We start from the raw sequence: 19543 nt of genomic DNA, 5'->3' as shown, positions 1-19543 counted from the left end.
AAAAGTGCGTGAGAAGAGAGGGGATGAGGCAAAGGGTGTAAATAGCCTTTTCTTGGAGTTCAGTTGAGAGAGGAAAGATCATAGGTCACAGTGTGTAGGAATCATAACTTATGTCTAGTGAAGATTTTTTTAAGGATGGGGAAGACCAGAGCATATTTATAGGAAGCAGGTAAAGAACCCTGGGGACTCTCACAAAATTGAAGATAGGGGATGGGGGTGGGGAGGGAGAAGATGGAAGGAGTGGGGTAGAATTAAGGGTTCTGTGGAATTCGAAAACCCAAGTTTGAATCTCCTCTGTGGCCCAGGTGCGATTTAGGGTTATGAACAGGGAGCCAGCAGTCAGTCAATCAACAAGCAATTATTAAGGGCTTACTATGTGCCAGGCACTGTTAAGTTCTGGGGATACAAAGGCAAAAACAGTCCCTCCCCTCATGGAGCTTCCAGTCTAATGGGGGCGGGGGGATTCAGCATGCAAACGACTATCTCGGAAGGAAGAATTTAATACTTTAACTTCTCCCTAACGAGGAGACCCAGCCCACGTTCTTTCCCGCCACAACTCCACTCCTCCCCGCAGAGTGCTTCTAGGCTGGAAACGAAAACGGAAGACGCCTACAAAACTACAATTCCCAGAAGACCATGCCGGGGCTTTTCTGCGCATGTGCCAACACCGCCTCATCTTAAAGCCGGGAGCTACGAGCCAGGCTTTTTTTTTCTGGCGCATGCGCTTCTGCATCCTTCTCTTTCCGAGCTGCTGGGGGTCAAGGTGCTAAGCAGGAACTGCTGAGTCTCCGAATCGCGATGTTAGCTTTCCCCTTTCTTCGAGCATTCCGGGTAAGGCCAGGGGTGGCCGGGCCTTGGAGGCAGGTTGACGCAGCACACACCTTCCCACCATCTAGGTGGACTTGCCCTGGGCCTGGGACTTTTGCCCAGCACTTTCTAGCACGTGGCGGTGGGGGTGGGGGGGTTTCGAGGGGGAGGGGGAGGCCCAGGACTTGGAGCACTGAGAGCTAGTGTCCCTTCTCCCCTTGAACGTGCAGCTTGGGGTCCTGCTCACCCCCAGCCTTGATCACGTGGCATGGGGGGAGGGAATATCCGTTATGTGCCCAGAACCGACCCATTGGAGTACCCCAACTTCCAGGACCCTCACTTTCCAAAGTAGCACTAGACTGAAAGGAGGGACCACGGGCTTCGTCCTGTTCGTTCTCCCCCACACTCAAGGGGAGTAGATGGGTGGGGGGCCTGCCTAGTTACAGGTGTCTTGGAGTGGATGGGGTGAGGGAAAGATGGGAAAGAATGGATCAGTAATTGTAGCATGTCCCATGCCCAGTTCTACTGGGCAAACTTGAGATTTCTACCCCTAGCACTCCCCCGTTTTGTTCTGTATAGCCCAATATATAGGGGATGTCCCTTAGCCTCCAGGGACATGGGTGAACGGTTCATCCTAGCCATCCCCCGCCAGCAACAGAAGTAAAAAAAAAACACCATTCAATCACAGATGATGCAACTGTCCCCAGCTGGTTGCATCACAGAGGGAAGGAAGAGTGGGTGGGATATAGCTGACAGGGGCAGTGTGTGGTCTGTGCTCTGGTTGCCTTGTCTAGATCTCCAATTTTTCAGGCATTAACAGTGACTTACAGGGGGCACAAGCAATCCAGTTTGAGGCCACCATCAGCTCTGCCTCTGTGGCTTCAGACTTAGAACATTGCACTTCCTCTTTACTCAGCATCCTTACTTTCTCCCTGATGTTACTGTTGGGACCCGGCTTACTTAGGTACTTAGGGAGAGTTCCCTTGGGATGGGGTAGGGGGGAGTGAGATAGGAAGGCCCTAAAGCTGTTGGTTTACTATGGAGCTGGAAGCCCTGACTCTGAACTTTGCCCAGTTGTGGGAAGCTCTCCTCCCCCCATCCCTTGCTGTCTCAGTGGAGTGGATCTAATCAGAGCCATCCCCTCGGACTTTTTTCTGAACTTTGGCCTCTCAAGCTGTCTTCAGGAATGAACAGGCTCAGCTGACCTAAGCCAGTCACTGGGGGTGGGGCAGAAGTGACTGAGTCTGGGTCAGGTGAGGGGCACCTCCGGCCTCTAGGCCACGTGTGGTCCTCTCGGACCTCAAGTTTGGCTCTTTGATTGAATCCAAACTTCACAGAACAAATCCTTGGAAGTTTGGATTCAAAGGGCTGTACTTGAGGACCTAGAGAGCCACATGTAGCCTTGAGGCTATAGGTTCCTCACCTCCTGGGTTTTGGAGTCTTGAGTGTATGTATGTGATTTTTCTCTGTCCTGGCAGCCCCTCCAGAGATGCAATCAGCTGTTTCAGGTGGCTTTTCGGGCCCAGCATGGAGAGGCAGCCAAAGCCCAGGCTGGAGAAGCCTCCAGAGGCTGGACAGGCCAGGAAAGCCTGTCTGACAGTGACCCTGAGATGTGGGAACTCCTACAAAGAGAGAAGGATAGACAGTGTCGGGGCCTAGAGCTCATTGCCTCTGAGGTAGGAACACCCGGGGGGCAGGGCTATTTCTGGATTGGGGCGGGTGGATGCTGGGAGGGTCTGTTCTGATTCGAAGCCCAGTGGTATCATACTATGATAGAAATTGATCCTTTCATGCCTGCAGGAAGCCGTAAATGAACATTATCTGTATTGTATTTTTATTTATTTTGTTAAATATTTCTGAACTATCTTTGGGAGTTTTGAAGGTTTGAGTTTGACACCTCTGCTGTAGAGGAAACAGCTCAGTTACTACAGTCATCCCATCCACATTCCTGTTAGGGGGACAATGCTCCTTCCATCTGGAAAATTCACATAAAATTTTTTGGCCCTCCCTTTGTACCAGAGAAATATGAATTATTATGGTATTAAAAGATAAAATATGTTGATGTTATACAATAGTATACATATATTTTACGCATTTCTGAGTTTCTAAACTTTTTCTGTGTCGTCTGCAGCTTCTGTAAAATTCCCCCCCAAATTCCCATTTAATTTCTTATGCCAGCCTACGATACATTGAAACCTTGATGGGGAAAGTCTTAATGTGGAAGGGATAACTGTATTTTTCTACTTGGTAGAGCACTGACTCCAGTGAAAGGAAAGATCAGGCTGGCCTGGCGTCACAATTTTAGGGAACTGTGTTAAGGTGGGGTGCTCCCTTATAACACCTTCTCCCTATATCTGTCATCTCAGAACTTCTGTAGCCGAGCAGCCCTGGAGGCTTTGGGATCATGTCTAAACAACAAGTATTCAGAGGGCTACCCTGGCAAGAGGTGAGATGAGGGGGCCAGGGGCCAATAGGAGACTGGAGCTGTGGGAGGGGAAATAGAGTAAACCTAGCCTTTCAGAGCACCCCACCCTTACATTTTCTCTTTCTCTCTCTCAGTCTCTGCCTCTCACATTAGGTTTTTTCTGCTTGCTCTTTCAGTTGGAATAGGGAAACTGAAAGGGGGTATAATACCCTTTCAGCAATAGACTCAAGCTTTCTGTTGTGTCCAGACTTAACCCTTTCATTTCTTCCTCCCCCGCCTCAACGACAGGTATTATGGTGGATCGGAGGTTGTCGATGAGATTGAGCTATTGTGCCAGCGACGTGCCTTAGAGGCCTTTGACCTCGACCCTGACAAATGGGGAGTCAACGTCCAGCCATATTCAGGGTCTCCAGCCAATCTGGCTGCCTATACGGCTCTCCTGCAGCCCCATGACAGGATCATGGGGCTGGATCTGCCTGATGGAGGCCAGTGAGTTTGAGGGGAGCTGAGGGAAAGAGGGAGGAAGCAGCTAAGACAAGCTAGGGCCAAGGGCTCAGAAATTATATCTAAAAAACTATAGGGGAGATTTGCTTAAGTGGAATTTCCCTGAGGTGGGGAAAGGGAATGGGGGGCCTGAATTGAGGAAAAGACTTTAGGACACAAGCAGTGAAAGGAATTTGGGCATATGGGGATGGGGAACCTGGGTTTTGGGGGATTTTTTTTCTCCCTGCTCTGAGATCTCCTTGGCTTGTCTCTCTCTTTCTCTTCCCCAGCCTTACTCATGGTTACATGTCCAGTGTTAAGCGGATCTCAGCCACGTCTATATTCTTTGAATCTATGCCATATAAACTGAATGTGAGTGACGGAAGATGAAGGAAGCATGGGATATTGGAGGCAGGGTGGGAGACGGGAGAGGTTTCACCTCCAAAACCCCGTGGGTTGAGAGGAAAAGAGAATTGCTGTTCTCTTCCCCACTCCCAGAGTCTCAATTATCCATTTGTCCATCTGTTCAGCCTTCAACTGGCCTCATTGACTATGACCAGCTGGCCCTCACTGCTCGGCTGTTCCGGCCACGTCTTATCATTGCGGGCACCAGTGCCTATGCTCGTCTCATTGATTATGCCCGAATGAGGGAGGTGAGTCAAGCTTGGGGTGGGTTGGGCCCTTTGTGGAGATTTCTGAGATGGGTCAGACTTAAGTAACTCTTCCCCTACCCCACCAAGCTGAGCTCCTATCCTTCATCTAGGTTTGTGACGAGGTCAAAGCCCATCTGATGGCTGACATGGCACACATCAGTGGCCTGGTGGCTGCCAAGGTCATTCCTTCGCCTTTCGACCATGCAGATATCGTCACAACCACCACCCACAAGACCTTGCGTGGGGCCAGGTCAGAGCTTGCCACTGGGCATTCCACTGTGCTGAGAGCTCTTTCTTCCCTTCTCTACATTTCCATTCACACAGACACACACATACACACACACACACACCACCCCTCTAAGAGTAGGGATGAGTCACCAGACTCCCTCAAAACCTTATGATGAACTGTCTAACAGGCTTTTTTAAAAGGATGGGAAAACAGTTGAGGATCTGCTTGGGGATTGAGAAAGGGAAAGGGTCTGCCCAGAAGATTCTTACTTCTTCTCTCCCAGGTAACCTCCTCTTGAGCCTTCTGTCCTGAGTTTAGAATCCATCTGCCCCCCTTCCAATCCTAATCCTATTGTGAATTTTAACCTGCAGGGAAACCCAACTTCAGAAGACCTTAGACATTTAAGGTTCCATTAGAGCCAGATTCTTCCTATTTTGTCTGCCCCAATCAACTCTTTCACCTCTCCCACAGTCCCAAATTCCAGACAGGCCAGGCCCCTGACTTCGTTTTCTCTCTCCGGATAGGTCAGGACTCATTTTCTATCGCAAAGGGGTACAGTCTGTGGACCCCAAAACTGGGCGAGAGATCCCCTACACATTTGAGGACCGAATCAACTTTGCTGTGTTCCCTTCTCTGCAGGGTGGGCCCCATAACCATGCCATTGCAGCTGTCGCCGTGGCCCTCAAGCAGGTAGGGGGGGTTGGCCCTGATTGGAGGGGTCTGGTTGGAATGAATGAGTCATGCCCATTATACCTCTGTGGAATGGCAGCCTGGATGCCGGTAGGACTAGATTTATTGTACAGCAGTAGGAAGAAGGGGGTGTTATGCCGGAGTCATATATTTTTCATCTCTTATTACTGCTAGAGTGGCTGTGGAGGGAGAAAGGAGAAAAAAAAAGAGGTGCATCTGTTGGGGGTGGAGTGGGGAGGAGCAGGATATAAGTCCTTCAGGATTAGGGGAAAATAATTAACATTCATTTCTTTTCATTGAAGGAGGGGTAGGAGGAAGCTCTTCCTATGGGGGGAGGGGTAGAGCAGCATCACGTAAGAGATTGTGTTGGTGCCTTGGTGAACTTAAGCAACTTACTTTGCCTCTGAGTTTTACTTTACTCACCTATAAAATTGAGGATGATGTTCTAGATCAGGGATTTTTAACCTTTTTTGTGTCCTGTATCCCTTTGGCAGAGTGCTGAAGCCTGTAGACCCCTTCTCAGAATCCTGTTTTTAAATGCATAGAGTAAAATACATAGGACTACAAAAGATACCAATTATCCTGAAATATAGTTCAAAGAGATTTTTAAAAAAATTCTTAGGGGCAGCTAGGTGGTGCAGTGGTTAGAGCACTGGCCCTGAAGTCAGGAGGACCTGACTTGGGGATTGGGAAAGGGACTCAGTCTCAGACGCATAACATTTACTAGATGTGTGACCCTGGGCAAGTCACTTAACCCCGATTGCCTCACCAAAAAGCAAAAAAAAAAAATTTCTCAGACCCCCAAATTAGGAACCCCTGAACTAGACGTTCTCTTCTGGCTCTTGATCCGATCCTAGACCCTTCTGTTCTCAGGAGTGATGGGGTAGGTGTGAATACAGGTGTCTCGTGGGTGCTAATGCTGATCTCCTCTGTGCCCCTTTTAGGTCAATACCCCCATGTTCAGAGAGTATTCCCAGCAAGTCCTTCGGAATGCCAGGGCCATGGCTGAGGCGCTTCTCCAGAGGGGATACTCCTTGGTGTCTGGTGAGGGGTCATGGGAGCCACTATTTAGTGTGCATTTGAGGGTCCTATGAGAAAGGTTGTTGGGAATCCTAGGGGGACACTCACCCCCATCTCTCCCGTTTTCCTCTTTCAGGCGGCACTGATAATCACTTAGTCCTTGTTGACCTTCGGCCTAAAGGGCTGGATGGAGCTAGGGCTGAGCGAGTTCTGGAACTGGTGTCTATCACTGCCAACAAGAACACCTGTCCAGGGGACCGAAGCGCCATCACCCCAGGGGGACTCAGACTTGGTATGCGGGGAGAGGAGCTGACAGTGAGTGACCCTGGAAAGGCTTGTACCTCGGTCCAGGAAGGCAACCTGGAGGAGATGTGGTCTCTCTTTTTGCCTCTCTCACTTAGCAGAGTGCCTATCATTTCATAGGCACCAGATAAATGAATGAGAAGAGGCCCTTCCCTCACGGGTATGAGTTTGTGATTAGGAGTATGACCTAGCCAGCACTCTAATAATGCCTTTCCTGCTAAACAGGGGCCCCAGCCTTAACATCTCGACACTTTCGAGAAGATGACTTTCGGCAGGTGGTGAACTTTATTGATGAGGGTGTTCACATTGGGCTAGATGTGAAGAACAGGACAGGTGAGTGGTCTGGCTGAGGGCGCTGGATTACCCACAAGCCATCCTTGAGCTGGTTTTTCTCTTTTTGTCACTCCCTGAGAACTGCTCACCCAACAATCTACTGTTCTTCCAGGGTCAAGGGTGTTTGGGAGGGGGCACCAGGTAGAAACTCTTCTGCTCATTTCTCTCACACCATCCCTTTTCTCCCCTCTACCATTTTCCTGCCAATCTCCAGCAAAGCTTCAAGATTTCAAATCCTTTCTCCTGAATGATCCTGAAACAAGACAGCGCCTGGCCAGTCTCAGGCAACGAGTGGAAGATTTTGCGAGGGCCTTTCCCATGCCTGGCTTTGAGGAGCGCTAAGGGGCTGTGCTGCTTCTCTGCTTCTGAGAACTGGATGATACCTGTCCCTTCCTGCTAAGCAGATTTGGGGAGAGGAGGCACCTTCTTACTCCTGTTTTTCTCTAGGGGAAAAGAGAGCCCTTGGTCCCAAAAGGGGACTTTCTCTCCAGCCCACTAAGTTTGTAGCTGAGTTTTCTAATACTCTGAAAGTTTGGGATAAGGTAGATGTGACGCATCTTCTTGCCTCTCTCTTTTCCCTAACACATTAATTGAAAGCGCCTTACTCTATGGTTCCCCCAGCTTTTCTGTAGAGTTGGAAGGGGGAAGATGAGCTGTTTGGATAGGGGGGAAGGGGCTCAGATAGATCTGCCTCTTTTTTTTATCTAATAAAAATGCTGCAACTGTCTCCTGTTTTTCAGTTGACGGGGAACAGGAAAAGATGGGTAACAGGCTGACTTGGGTTCCCCGGTTCACATTCTGTATTCCCTCCCTGGGGGCAAGGGGCCATGGGGCTTGGTCTGCCTCCCTCTGACTGATCAGAGCCGACACCAGACGTGATTAGCAGGCGCAGCAAATTCAATTTGTTAAATGAAATTGTATTTTGCCCACGGCTGCCTCTGCTTGATCCCCCGAGATTGGGGTTTGGGGGAAGGGAGGGGACTGGGAGTGGATGAGGAGGAGATGTGGGAGCTATCCCTGGGTGATCCATTCGTGAGGGATGAGGTGGGGGGCTGGGGCCAGAACACACTGAGAGAAGCTGTGGGGGTCTAGGCCTGGGGCAAGGTGTTAGGTACATGCTGACTCTGGGCCTTCTTCCCTGGCCACCTCGGAGTTACAAGTAGAGAGGGCAGGTGGGATGGCACGTACTGCCTGTCCTGGTGAGGGTGGGGCTAAAGAAGCCAGCTGGACCCACCCCCTGAGCCTGTGCCCAGGGGAGAAATGAAGCCAGCTAGGGCCTCTGGTGCACGTCTGACACGCAAGCTTCTGGGCTGGTGCCTCCGAGAGGGAGCTAAGCTCAGCCCTCCGGCCTCTGGCTGTATGCCTTCTGTGTCTCTTGATCTCTGATTCCACCCTCTTTCCCTAGTCTCGGAGGGGAGTGGGGGTGGGGATCCTCGTACTTCCCCTCCCTTTTTGACTCCTGGGATTTGGGCTGTGTCAGAGGTGCTTCCGCCGCCCGGAACATCGAGGATGGGAAGACTCGTACCCCCCAGAGCGTGGGAATCTAGGTCTGTAGCAGTCAGGAGCACTGACAGTGAAGTGTTACCGATAGACTTGAGACGCCCCCCCGCAGGATAAACCACAGACATCGAACCCATACCCCGAGTCTTAGACGTCGGACTTTGGTGATGGTGTTTATTGGCATCGAGACACCCAGTCTCCTGCCCGTCTCCCCTCGGCCCAGCTCTACGAGGTCACAGGCACTGGACCTCAGTCCCACTGCAAGAACACCCCCCACCCCATACACACACACCCCTCCTAGAGGCCTCCCACTTCAGAAGTCCGGCCGGTCCTTCTTCAGTTTCTTGTAGTCCATGGACACTGCGAGGAACTGCAGGAAGCAGGAGGGGTGGAAAAGAAGGATGTTCACCCTGGGCCACGTCCCCAACCTATCCTCCAGGTCTAACCCCCAACTTTATAGAAAGGGGCCCTGGGACCCCAGCTCCAAGGGTAAAAGGAGGAAGGGACCGTAGAGTATGGGGGATGCCAGTTGTGAACGCTGAAACTCCAAGTCTGGAGAGTATGAAGCGACAGGGTAGTTCAGGAGGCTGGAAGGAAGGTTGTGGGTGAGGGGCAGGGGACTCAGGATGGGGAGAGGTGGGTGTTACCTTGTACTGGTCATTGGGGCTCAGGCGATTCCAAGGCTCTGGGTTATTTTTTCTGTCCCAGCTGAGGAAGGCGGGGCGGGGAAGAAGGGGCTGGGTAAATAAAGGGTCCCTTCTTCGGAAGCCCTGACTCCTTTTCCCTTTCTTTGCCTCAGGGTCCCCTCCTCCCAGGGGCTCGAGTGAGGGAAGGGCTGTTTTCCCTGACAGAGACTGATTTACGGGCGTGGGAGGTTGGGGGGAGGGGCACAACATTGGAAGAAGCTGACAGGGCGGGCGACAGGCAGCCTGTCACCGCTGTCAGCGTGGGGCTGGTAGCTGACAGCTCAGCCCCCCGGCCTCCCCCTCCTCCCTCTAGCTCAGGGATACCTCTCCAAGCCCTTTACTTTCCGAGTTTCGCAAAACAGAACAGGGCTGGGGCGGAGGGGCGGGGGGGGGGGGGGTAATATTGCTGGGGGGGGGGGGGGGGGGGGGGTGGTAGTAGCTGTGGCCAAATTGGAGATGGAGTGGTGCAGGAGGAGGATGTTATGGGTACTGGGGAGATATGGTTGTGAATTTAGGGGAAGCATAATGAGGATTTAAAAGGCAGCCTTGAAGGCTGTCTGGACGGGGTGTCCAGGGCTTGGGGCGCAAGGGTAGGAAACGGAAGACTGCAAGTTGGGGCTGGGGCCAGGAAACGGACTGGATCTGCCCCTTGCTTGCTTCTCGGAGTGAGGAAAGGTCCCATCCCCCGCGGCGGCAATTCAGCCGCCAGCCCTAACGCCGGGCCGCGGGCAGAGTGGCGTCGCCATGGCAACCGGGCAGGGAGCTCAGCGCGGTCACCCGGACCACCTGAGCTGGGCCCAAGGCTTGTGTCGGATGAAGCGGGCGGGGGAAGGGCTCAGGGAGAGCCAGGTTCGAATCCTACGGTCTGAGGACAGTGGGTAGGTTGGGATATCCGAAGGCAAGTGCAGTTCAGGGAACCCCGTGTAATACTCCTCAATACCTCCATCATCCCCAGCAACTTCTTTCTCCCTCGTTCGCCCCCATTTCCCAGTCCAAACCCAAGCGTCCTGGGTGGCGTCCCTGTTAGTTCCCTTAGGCCCTTACCTGACGTCTGGGCTGCGTAAGGCGAGTCTAAGCAGGTAAAGTGCAGCGCTGCCCATCCCCAGGCCAATGAAGCTGATTAGCGGAATGAGCTGGCGTGGGGCAGTTGGAGAAGCATGAGGGCGTTAATCGGGGGGTCGTTTAGAAGTAGACCCTTTCCTCTCACTCTGGAGGAGAATCGGGTCCCTTATTCCTATCTCTGAGGTTCCCTCAACTTCTCGCTGCACCCATCCCCCAACCTCCGAAGGGCTCATTTCACAGGAAAGGTTAGTCCTGGCCTCCCCAGCCTTTTTCTTCGTAAGAGGAGTCTAGATCTCTTGGTTCCGAACTTGTCCTAACCCTCCGGGATCCTCCCACCCTAACCGGATTGCTCGCTTCCCTTGTCAGCATAGGCCCATTTCCTACAAACCCAGTTAAGCTATAGCAAGGGAGGGGAGAAAGGGGGGAAGAGACAGGGGATGGAAGAAACTAGGAAGAGGGACAGTTACTAAAAGACAATGAGGATAGCAGGGTAAGAACTTAGATTATTGGGATAGAGGGGCAGGGATGGGGCACTAGAAGGAGAGAGGCAAATATGGGAGCCCACAGAGTAAATGGGACTCACTCCAGGGTTTCTCTTGATCTGCCGGATGAAACGGTCCCAAAATTTGGTATCTAACATGTTGACTCTGTATTCTCCCGTCTTCTCCTCCTTCTCCTCCTCCTCTTCCAGTTCCACTCTTTTTCTCCTCCTGGGTTACCACCTCTCCCCCACCCCATTTGCCCAGAGCTCTGGGAGGGGTCAACTCAGCCCAGCCCTGAGTTTGCCTCCACCTCTTCCACTTCGCCTCCTCTCTCCTCCAGCGGCGGAACTGGGAAAAGACTTGGAAAAGGGTTTAGGGGGCTGGCGTCTGGAATGGGATGCCACCTCCCACACTTCCCAGTGCAGGAATACACCCCTGCCCAATTCAGTCTGAGCCCAGGACGCTCAAATTCTGAGCAATATGGTAATAACCTTTGTGAATCCCCTCCCCCAACGTACACGCAGAGCGCCAAAGTATTTTTGAGAATTGGGGCTTGGAAGAAGTTGAGGCGTGGAGCAGGAAATTCCTATTTTTGAGCCAGGAAAACCGAAAGAAGGAGGTCGAATTGGGGCAGAGTAGATGAGTTGAGGATAGGATACAGGAATTTCTGTCTCCCAGTCAGCTCCAGCTTTGGGCCCGTTCAAAGATCTGGGGTTCTTAACCTTTTTTGTATCATGTACCCCTTTGACAAACGATTGAAACCCATATGTCCCTTCTCAGAATAAGGTTGTTTTTTTAAAATCCATAATTGAAGGAAACACAAAATCAGTTAAAGTTTGGTGAAAATAAATATGTAATTGTTTTCCCATCCAAGTATGTGACTCCATAAAATCTATCCAAGACTCCTTGGGGGTCCACAGACCCCAGGTTAGGAATCTCTTTGGGAGAGGTGGTCCTGCGGATCAGTAGGAGCCAAGAGTTGGTCCAGTATTGCTCATAATTGGAGCCTCCTCCCAAGAATAATTGGCAGGGGGTGTAGGTCTTGTGACAGGGCCTAGGATATCTGCAACAGAGCCCAGAGATCCGAGAGTCTGGGGAAAGGGAGAATTAGAAGTGTCTGTGGCTTTGAAGGACTTGGAGTTAAAGGCTGGGGCCCTGTGATGGATCCATGAAATTCAGAGATCACACCTCTCCCCACTGCCATCTCAGCACTCCCCTTCTTAGCTCCCATTGGATCAGACTTGGGATCAAAGCCAGGGGCACAGGGATGGGAGCCATGCCACCCTCCCCACTTGTTAAATTAATTGCTCAGCAACATTGCCACCAGAGATGTGATAGGGAGACAGAAGGGTAAAATCTTCCCCTCCCAATCCTCTCCCCTCTCCTAAGAACCTAGGCTGCAGGTGGTGGGACCAGTTTGGGAGGTCTGGCAGTAGGGATGGGGACGATCTTTTTTCTCTATTTTCTGGAGTTCCAGAAAATATAGAACCCCCCCCCCCAAACACACACACACACACTTGTTGGGACCAGGACCCTTCCAGGTGAGAGAAGTCTGATTCAGGAGAGTCATACTCAAATTCTACTTTGGGCTCATGGATCTGGATTCTCACACAGATTTGAAATGCAGTTGGACTTATAGGTTCATATTCAGTTTAGGGATCATTTCTTGGTCAGAGCAGCCCCCTCCCCAACATCAGGGGTGTTGGAATGAAGACTAGGGAACCAATGGATCCATCAGGGGAAGTATATTACCTGCTCTCTTCACTCTTGTGAAGATGAGAGGGAGAAGGGGGAGAGAAGGAGAAGGGAGTGGGGGAAAGTCATTCTAACAGAAAAAAAGACAGGGAAAATAAAGCAAACAGAAGAGAGAGAACAGGGCAAGAGAGAGTAGAATGACAGAATTTACACTAGTGATGGGGGAGTAGACACAAGCATAGAGGAAAACAGACAAGAACTAAGACAGAGACCCAAAAAGAGTCAGAGACACCTAAAAACAAGAGCTTTGTCTGCAGGCACCTGTAGGTGAGCATGGTGAGGTGTTTCTGAGGGGAGTGGGAGAGAGAGACTCTTTTCATTGCAGTCTGTGTTTTGGATCGTGTTTATTAGAAGTGGTCCTTCCCCCCACTGCCCTGAGACTTGGAAGCAGACGCTGCAAGCTGGAGTCAGGCTGGGGAAAGGTATGCATTGTACACCTCAGTCTGAGTGGGTTGATGGTTAGGGGACATTCTCCTACTTCAGAGACATAACTGCTGGGTTCTCCCATTGGAAAATGGTCCCTGTGCCTGCCCCCTAATATCGTGGAGCCAGGGATCATGCTCCCAATAGTTGACAATGAATTCTCTAATAATGCCTTTTCCTTTGGGATTTCTACCCTCCAGACCCCCAGCAGCCCACCAGTGTCTGCTTCTCCTTAGCCCATGCCACCTGCAACTCTGACAACTTCCTTCCTCTCCCCCCTTCACTCCCCCCTTCTTGTCAATGACAGCAGCTAGGCTACTAGGTAATTAGGCTGAGGGGTCCGGTTCTCTCAGCTGCCGAGGATAATGAGATAAAATGTCAGAGACACAGAGAACAAAGATATGAGAGAGAGAGAGAGAATGAATATTGCTTTCTATCTTGGCCTCTGTCTTTTTTTCTCCTCTGATCCTAGTCTCCTTATCTAGTCAGGATAAGGGGTGGAGTTGGGCTTCACACTTCATCCAAGGGCCTCTCAGATCAGATGCCACTGCCCAGTCCCTGCTCTCCTTCACTTGCACATCCTCCTTTCCCTCCCTACCCCCAACATCTATGTCTGAGAAGAAAAAAAAATCAAACATCCTATTCTTGCCTCTGCCCCAGCTGGACTGCACATCTGGCTCTGGTATATCCCACAGCTGAGGAAATGGAGGGGGTGCCAATGTGGGGGAAAGAAAAAGGGTGACCCCAGAACGTGAACCTCATCTGTCCCCTCACCCATCATAGAAAAGGGACTTCGAAAAAAAAACCCACCAGACAAAGGGACTGTGTTAAGCATCTGAGGGAGGAAGATCACCACTTATTCTAATTCAGGGGTAGAGTATGATGAAGCCAGAAGGATCCAGTCTACCCAAGCCTCTCTTCCTGCTTCCTGTTTCTCAGTTGTTGAGTTTGAGGAGCCCTTAACCAATTTTTTCTAGCTCTGGATTTTGCTTTCCTCTACTCTTTGCATCCTTCCTGGCCTCCCTCTCTCCCACCATGTTCCTTCCTGGTCACTCTTCGTCCCTGAACTAGATGGTCCCTTGCATCTCTGCAACCATTTTCCCTCAGGTTCTTTATCTCTCCCTCCCCGCCCCCCAGCTTCATTTTTCTATCATCCACCTGTCTCACAGGAAACTCTGGGTTCTTCCCCACCCCCATACTTTCTGATTTTCGTTGCCTATCTCTCTAGCTCTGCCTTCCCCCCTCTTCATATTTGTCTTTGTCTCTCCTTGACTGGGACCCTTTTCTCTTTCTCTTCTCTTGGTCTCTTTCTCCGCCTCTCTGGGCCTCTGTTGCCTCTGTTTTTGTCTCTCTTCTCCAGCTATCTGCTACTTCCTCGACTTCTTTGTCTCTCCCCGCCCCTTTCTTCCTCTCTTCAATATTTTCTGTCTGTCTCTGTTGTATGTTTCAATTTCTTTCCCCTTTTGTTCTTGTCTCTGACCCCGGGTCTTTCTCTTTCTCTGGCCCCAGGGCTAACAGCTCCTCCTCCCCCTAGTTCCAGCACTGGGGGTGCAGGTTGCCAACTCAGAGACAGGACTCAGGTCCTAAGGAGTCATTAGTTGTGGATTAGCTGGGGAAACTTGGGTGGGGGGCTGTGCTCCGACGACTCAATCTGCCTAATCAGTGCTGATTGGGGATGCACTAATCCAACCAGTCCTCCCTACTGCATATTAAAATGAGTTAGGCCCACCGGGGAAGTCCTAAGGATACTGGTCCACATGCAGTGCAGGTCCCCACACCAGGCTTTAGGTTTAGGTCCCAGCCGCTCAGTATTAGGAGAGTCTGTGAAGAGCAAAGCCTCAGAGCTCCACCTGCTGGACCAGGTGGATGTTGCCCTCCAGGGCGTTCCCAGGTACAGAAAAGGGCCTTTCCAAGAGGTTCAGGGGCTAAAAGTTCTTGACAACGACAAGAACACAGTCACTTTAGCTCAGTCACCCACTCCTGTTCATTTGATGGTGGGAGATAAAGGAGTGTGTGTGTGTGTGTGTGTGTGTGTGTCTTGGGTCTGGAGTGGTAATATGGGAATGCACTCCAAGGCTGCCCTGTCAAATCTCCAGAGCATTGAGGAGGTAGGGCTTAGAAGTTGGGGATCCCTGGGCAGTTGGGCCCGGTGGCCAACGCTGAATGCCAGTTCTAGAGAGTTCTCCCAAACTAGTCGGTAGGGAGAAAAGGTGGCTGGGCAGGGGCATGTTGGCATTCACCTCTCCCACTTCCATCTATGCCCCCCCAACTCCTCCCTCTAGGGCGCTATCCAAGGTCCTGGCATTTTGCTCCAAAACCTCCATCTACAAGTCCTCTAACCAACTTGATCTTACCTGTCCTGTCTCTGCCCATCTATCTCTGCCTCTCTTTCCCTCCCACCCTACCCCCCAATTTCGACATTAGAACCCCGAGGTTGCAGCACTCCCAAGAACAACCCTGAAGCCTGATTCCCCATTTCCCTTCCTCTTCTCAGCTCCTGTATGGTCTCAGTTTTCCCTGATGCAGCTGTAGGGAGGAGATGGTGTCCAGGAAGGAAGACAAATCAGCATCTGCTCGGGAGCTGCTCTTCCCCCCACCCCCTCCCGTCGTCCCCCTCTCCCTGACCCCCCTCTCCCGCTATTAAGGGAGCTGGGTCCCGAGGCTCCGAGATGTGCTTATTGCATCAGCCAGACAGGAGCGGAGACGGAGAGCGAGAGAGACAAAGACATCCGCACCATCTGTTTATGCAAAGCGCTCTCCCGCTGGGGGACCCAGGCATCCCGGCCCGCGGTCCCAGCCCTCCTGCCCTTCGGCTCAGGGCATGAGGTCGTGAGCTCTATTCCCTCAGCCCTTGATCCCCCTTCCCCACACAGCACGTCTTTGATCCCCCCAACTCCTTGGCTCCCCCTCCTGCGCCCCTGGTGAGGGGGGTGGGGGGTGTCGGTGGTGATGGGGATTTGTTGATATGATTGGAGCGGACGCGGCTGTTTCTTCAATAATGGATGGAGATGATGGAGGCAGCGGAGCCGGGAGCCAGGCCGGGAGAGGAGAGAGGAATAGAAATGGGGAAGAGGAGGAAATAGGAGGGGGCGAGATACACACGCACACACACACACACACACACACACACACACACACACACCCGTCACTTTGTCACACGGACACATACAGCGCGTCTCACACCCAGGCACACGCCCACGCACTGTCACCAAGACACAAACACACCCCGAATCTCTCATACACACAGGCTCACACGACACACCGAGACAGATAGACAAAAGGACACACACAAAGACAAACACACATAGTCACAGCCAGGCATGAAGACGCACTCTCAGGCACACAGTGTCCCGTCAGTCTTTCCCTCAGTTCTGCAATCCAACCCTTCTCAGACCTCCAGGCAAATAGGCAGAGCGGGGCAGGTTGCGGCTCTCAGGGGATCGTGGCCTCGTTAGTGGTGTAATGAGGTCGTGGTGACACGAGGTGCCTCCGGCTGTTGACTCAACAGCTTCCTGCAGCCCCAGCTTAGCTCCGGGCTCCTGGGGGTCCTGGAGGGCCGAAGCCATATTATGAGCTTCCCCTTACTGGAGGGGCCCCAGGGGCTTCAGTCCCTTGAGTTTCCCTCCCTCTCTTCGGGGGTCCCCCTTCCCTGAACAGTAAGGGAGGAGGGAGCGAATTCATTGAGTGACCACCCAGGGGTGGGAATAGGGCTTATCTTCAGAGAACACAGAGTGGTAGATGCCGTCCCTAATGCAAATTGGGGAACGTCTGCAGGAACCCGTGGGCCCCTTCTGCGCCACATCTCCACACCACCACCCCTCCACAGCAGGACTTGTAGGGGAGCTGCATCAATATGCAAATTGGGTCTAATGCAAACGAAAGGAACCACCAGAGGGATTTAGGGAAAGGCCCAGTATCCTCGGCCCAGAGTGAAGTAGGAGGCAAGAACTGGGGAGCCAGCCCAGTACGTGCTGATCTAAGGGAGAGACGCATAACAATACCAAGGGAAGAAGGGCCCCAGGTCAAGCCCTAACACTTCTTCCTAGTCTCCAACACTCCTGCTCAGCTCCCTAACTTTACCAAGTCTCACTTTTCCATTTTCCTGTGGGAGGGGTTGGGGAAATAGGAAAATTGGAGCTCAGGATTAGAATTACACAATGTCAGAGCTGGAAGAGATTTTAGAGGTCAGCTAGTTTGATCCCTTAATTTCGAAGGTAAGAAACTAAGCTACAAAATGTCTTGTACAAAACTGCACAGCTGAGTAGTAAGACTGGAATTCAAATTCAGGTATCCTGACTCCTAATTCCAGTGTCCTTTCCACCATGGCAAGACACATTCTTTGTTCAATTTAGGAGAGAGGGTGGGATGCAGCTGGTTTCTAGCCCCATCAAAGGCCTAGTGGACAGTTTGTCCACCCTAACCCCAGCCTGTTTTCAATTCAGTCCACTTTCTGGGCTAGACTTCTTGACCTTTGCTGAAGGCCGAATCATTCATCATAGCTACAAGGGAGGTGGTGTTCTGGGAGATTCTGGTTCACACTAGCTCCACTTGCCCCTTCCTCTCATGCTCTTCCTGGTAGCTCCTTCAGGAGACTGGTTCATTCTGATCCTGGAGCCCCAGGGGTCGGCGACCTGGTGAGGGTGGCCACCTGGCAAGAAAAGTCTGGTTGCGATTTGGGGTCAATGTACTGTGTAACCATGTAAAAGGGATGCCGGTACATACTATCACTTTCCTCCTTCCTAGTTTCTGCAGCTGACCTCGGTGACCTTACCTCGCCCCCCAAAATACACAAGCACACTCCCACTCCAAACCCCACCCCGCCTCCCAATCTGTATCCTCCCTAGACCCTCCCCATCGCCTCTCGGGCCCTTTGCTTAATTTCCTATTAACTGCTGATAAATCCAATTAAACCTCTGCTCTAATTAGCGACAGCTGCCGGCTCCGAAAGGGGAGCGCAATCCCTCCCCCCCGCCCCGCTTGCGTGTGTAAACGGGGCAGGGGGGTGGGGTGGAGAACAGCAGCCCTCCCGGGTTTCCCGACCCCCCAGCATCGCAGCAAATGAGCCGGCAAATTGGTTTCGCTTCAGCGTTGCAAGGGAGTGGGAGACATCTCTCCCCCCACCCCATTCTCCAGGACTTCCCTCGGGTCTGCTCTGACTCCCACAATTTATTCTTCGCAGAGATAGGGACAACAGTTTGTGTGGTGGAGGGGGTTGGGACAAGCAGTGGCCGACCCAGTGTCATTTCTACTTTCCACGCCTTCTTCCAGTGCATCAGTGAACCCTGATAACGGGCTTGGAGTATCCCCTGGGTAGCGGGCGCAATGGAAGGGAAAAGAGCAGAAGGCGGCTGGGCTAGAGAACTTCGTCTTGGGAAGCTGGACTTCTCAGAACCCCCCTCCAGCCTCATTATGCTGACTTAAGAGATAAGGGTGGGGCGGGGCCTTTCTCAAGATGTTTGTCCTTTTCCCCTCAGTATGTGCGGAGGAGTTAGGTGCAGAGGGCTCTAAGAAACAGGCGCCCAGACTCTAGTGCCTACTTCACGGTCTTTTCCCACTTTCATTTATAGATGGGAGGTGGTCTCCCTAAATATGTCCCAGGATCCCCCCCTCCTCCAACCCAGCTGAGCCTTCTCCTTCCCCGCCTTCCTTGCCACCAGCAGCAGATGGTGCCCAGGCTCTCGCTGCCAACCTTGCCAAGCAGAGCCAACCTCAGGCCTAACAGAGGCTGGACAGAAAAGGAGTCTCCGGCAGACCCACACCTTTCTTAGGACTGAAACTGCTCCCTCACCATACCCTGAAGCCTACCTCAGTATCCTCTCTCCAGCCATTCTAGCCCCAAATTAAAATTCCTACCCCTTTATCCTCTCCCTCCCCTTACCTTCCCAGTCTCTGCCACCTGCCACTGTGACCCGGACTGGCGTATTTGCATATTTGCATATGTAAATCATAACATTTGCATACGGCACACCACAGGAGGAGAGCTCGGACTGGGAGTACACACACACACTCACACCCACCCCTTTCCCTGTCCGGGAAGCTTTCGGGGTGGGAAGCAGGAGAGGCCCCCGCTCCCCCACCCCCAAATTCGCCCTCCATCTGCCCCCGGACAAGCTCCGTTCTTCTCTCAGGACGCACGTTGCTGTTGCTATGGAAACAGCATTTCCCACCCCCCCCTTACACACATACACACACTCACACCCACCCGGGGTTTCTGTACAGTATGTCTCCCTCTCCACTCCCCCCCCCCACTCTCTCACTCTCTCGCCTTCTGAGATCTTCTACCTCCCCCTGGCGGCCTCTCCTGGGCCTAAGCCCCGGGTGACATGAGGGGCTGGGCAGACCCCTAACACTACCCCGCTAGTGTGTCTGTGAAACCCCTAAATCGCACGACCTGGGGCCCTTTCCCCCCTTCGCTCACACTCCGGTCCTGCTGGCCTCCTTGGCTCTGGGGAAGCGGGTTACTTAGCTACAACGCCCCCAATCCCCTATACTACCTCCCAATTAAAAAAAAACAAAAAACAAAAACCATGATGCATTCACTCATGTGGCCAACTCTGAAGCATTATTTAACTTTTTAATCTCCTGCTGGACTGGACTGCCTGGGAGGGCAGAGACCCTGCCTGATGCTTGTCTTTATTCCCTATCCAGTCACCTAGAATAAAGCTAGGATAGCTGTTCAGTAGTTTTTTTTT

General features: G+C 52.1%; 2 protein-coding genes across 2 annotated transcripts; one reads left to right on the top strand and one right to left on the bottom strand.

The window, feature by feature from the left end:
- The first annotated feature begins 722 nt into the window (after nt 1-722).
- On the top strand, nt 723-7670 carry SHMT2 (serine hydroxymethyltransferase 2). The gene is made up of 12 exons (XM_027855097.1): nt 723-831; nt 2286-2483; nt 3174-3253; nt 3521-3721; nt 4006-4087; nt 4246-4368; nt 4479-4618; nt 5122-5287; nt 6232-6331; nt 6444-6599; nt 6836-6943; nt 7158-7670. The coding sequence occupies exons 1-12, from the start codon at nt 799-801 to the stop codon at nt 7283-7285; spliced, it is 1515 nt and encodes a 504-aa protein (XP_027710898.1). The 5' UTR covers nt 723-798; the 3' UTR covers nt 7286-7670.
- Nucleotides 7671-8549: 879 nt separating this feature from the next.
- Nucleotides 8550-11011, bottom strand: NDUFA4L2 (NDUFA4, mitochondrial complex associated like 2). The gene is made up of 4 exons (XM_027855100.1): nt 10775-11011; nt 10174-10262; nt 9091-9151; nt 8550-8813 (listed from the first exon to the last, which is right to left on the bottom strand). The coding sequence occupies exons 1-4, from the start codon at nt 10829-10831 to the stop codon at nt 8757-8759; spliced, it is 264 nt and encodes an 87-aa protein (XP_027710901.1). The 5' UTR covers nt 10832-11011; the 3' UTR covers nt 8550-8756.
- Nucleotides 11012-19543: the final 8532 nt, after the last annotated feature.

The sequence above is a fragment of the Vombatus ursinus genome, unplaced genomic scaffold, assembly GCF_900497805.2.
Source record: "Vombatus ursinus unplaced genomic scaffold, bare-nosed wombat genome assembly UNPS02010769.1, whole genome shotgun sequence".
NCBI classification, from domain to species: domain Eukaryota; kingdom Metazoa; phylum Chordata; class Mammalia; order Diprotodontia; family Vombatidae; genus Vombatus; species Vombatus ursinus.
Note: the sequence above shows the minus strand (reverse complement) of the source record. Positions and strands in the feature narration are given on the sequence as shown.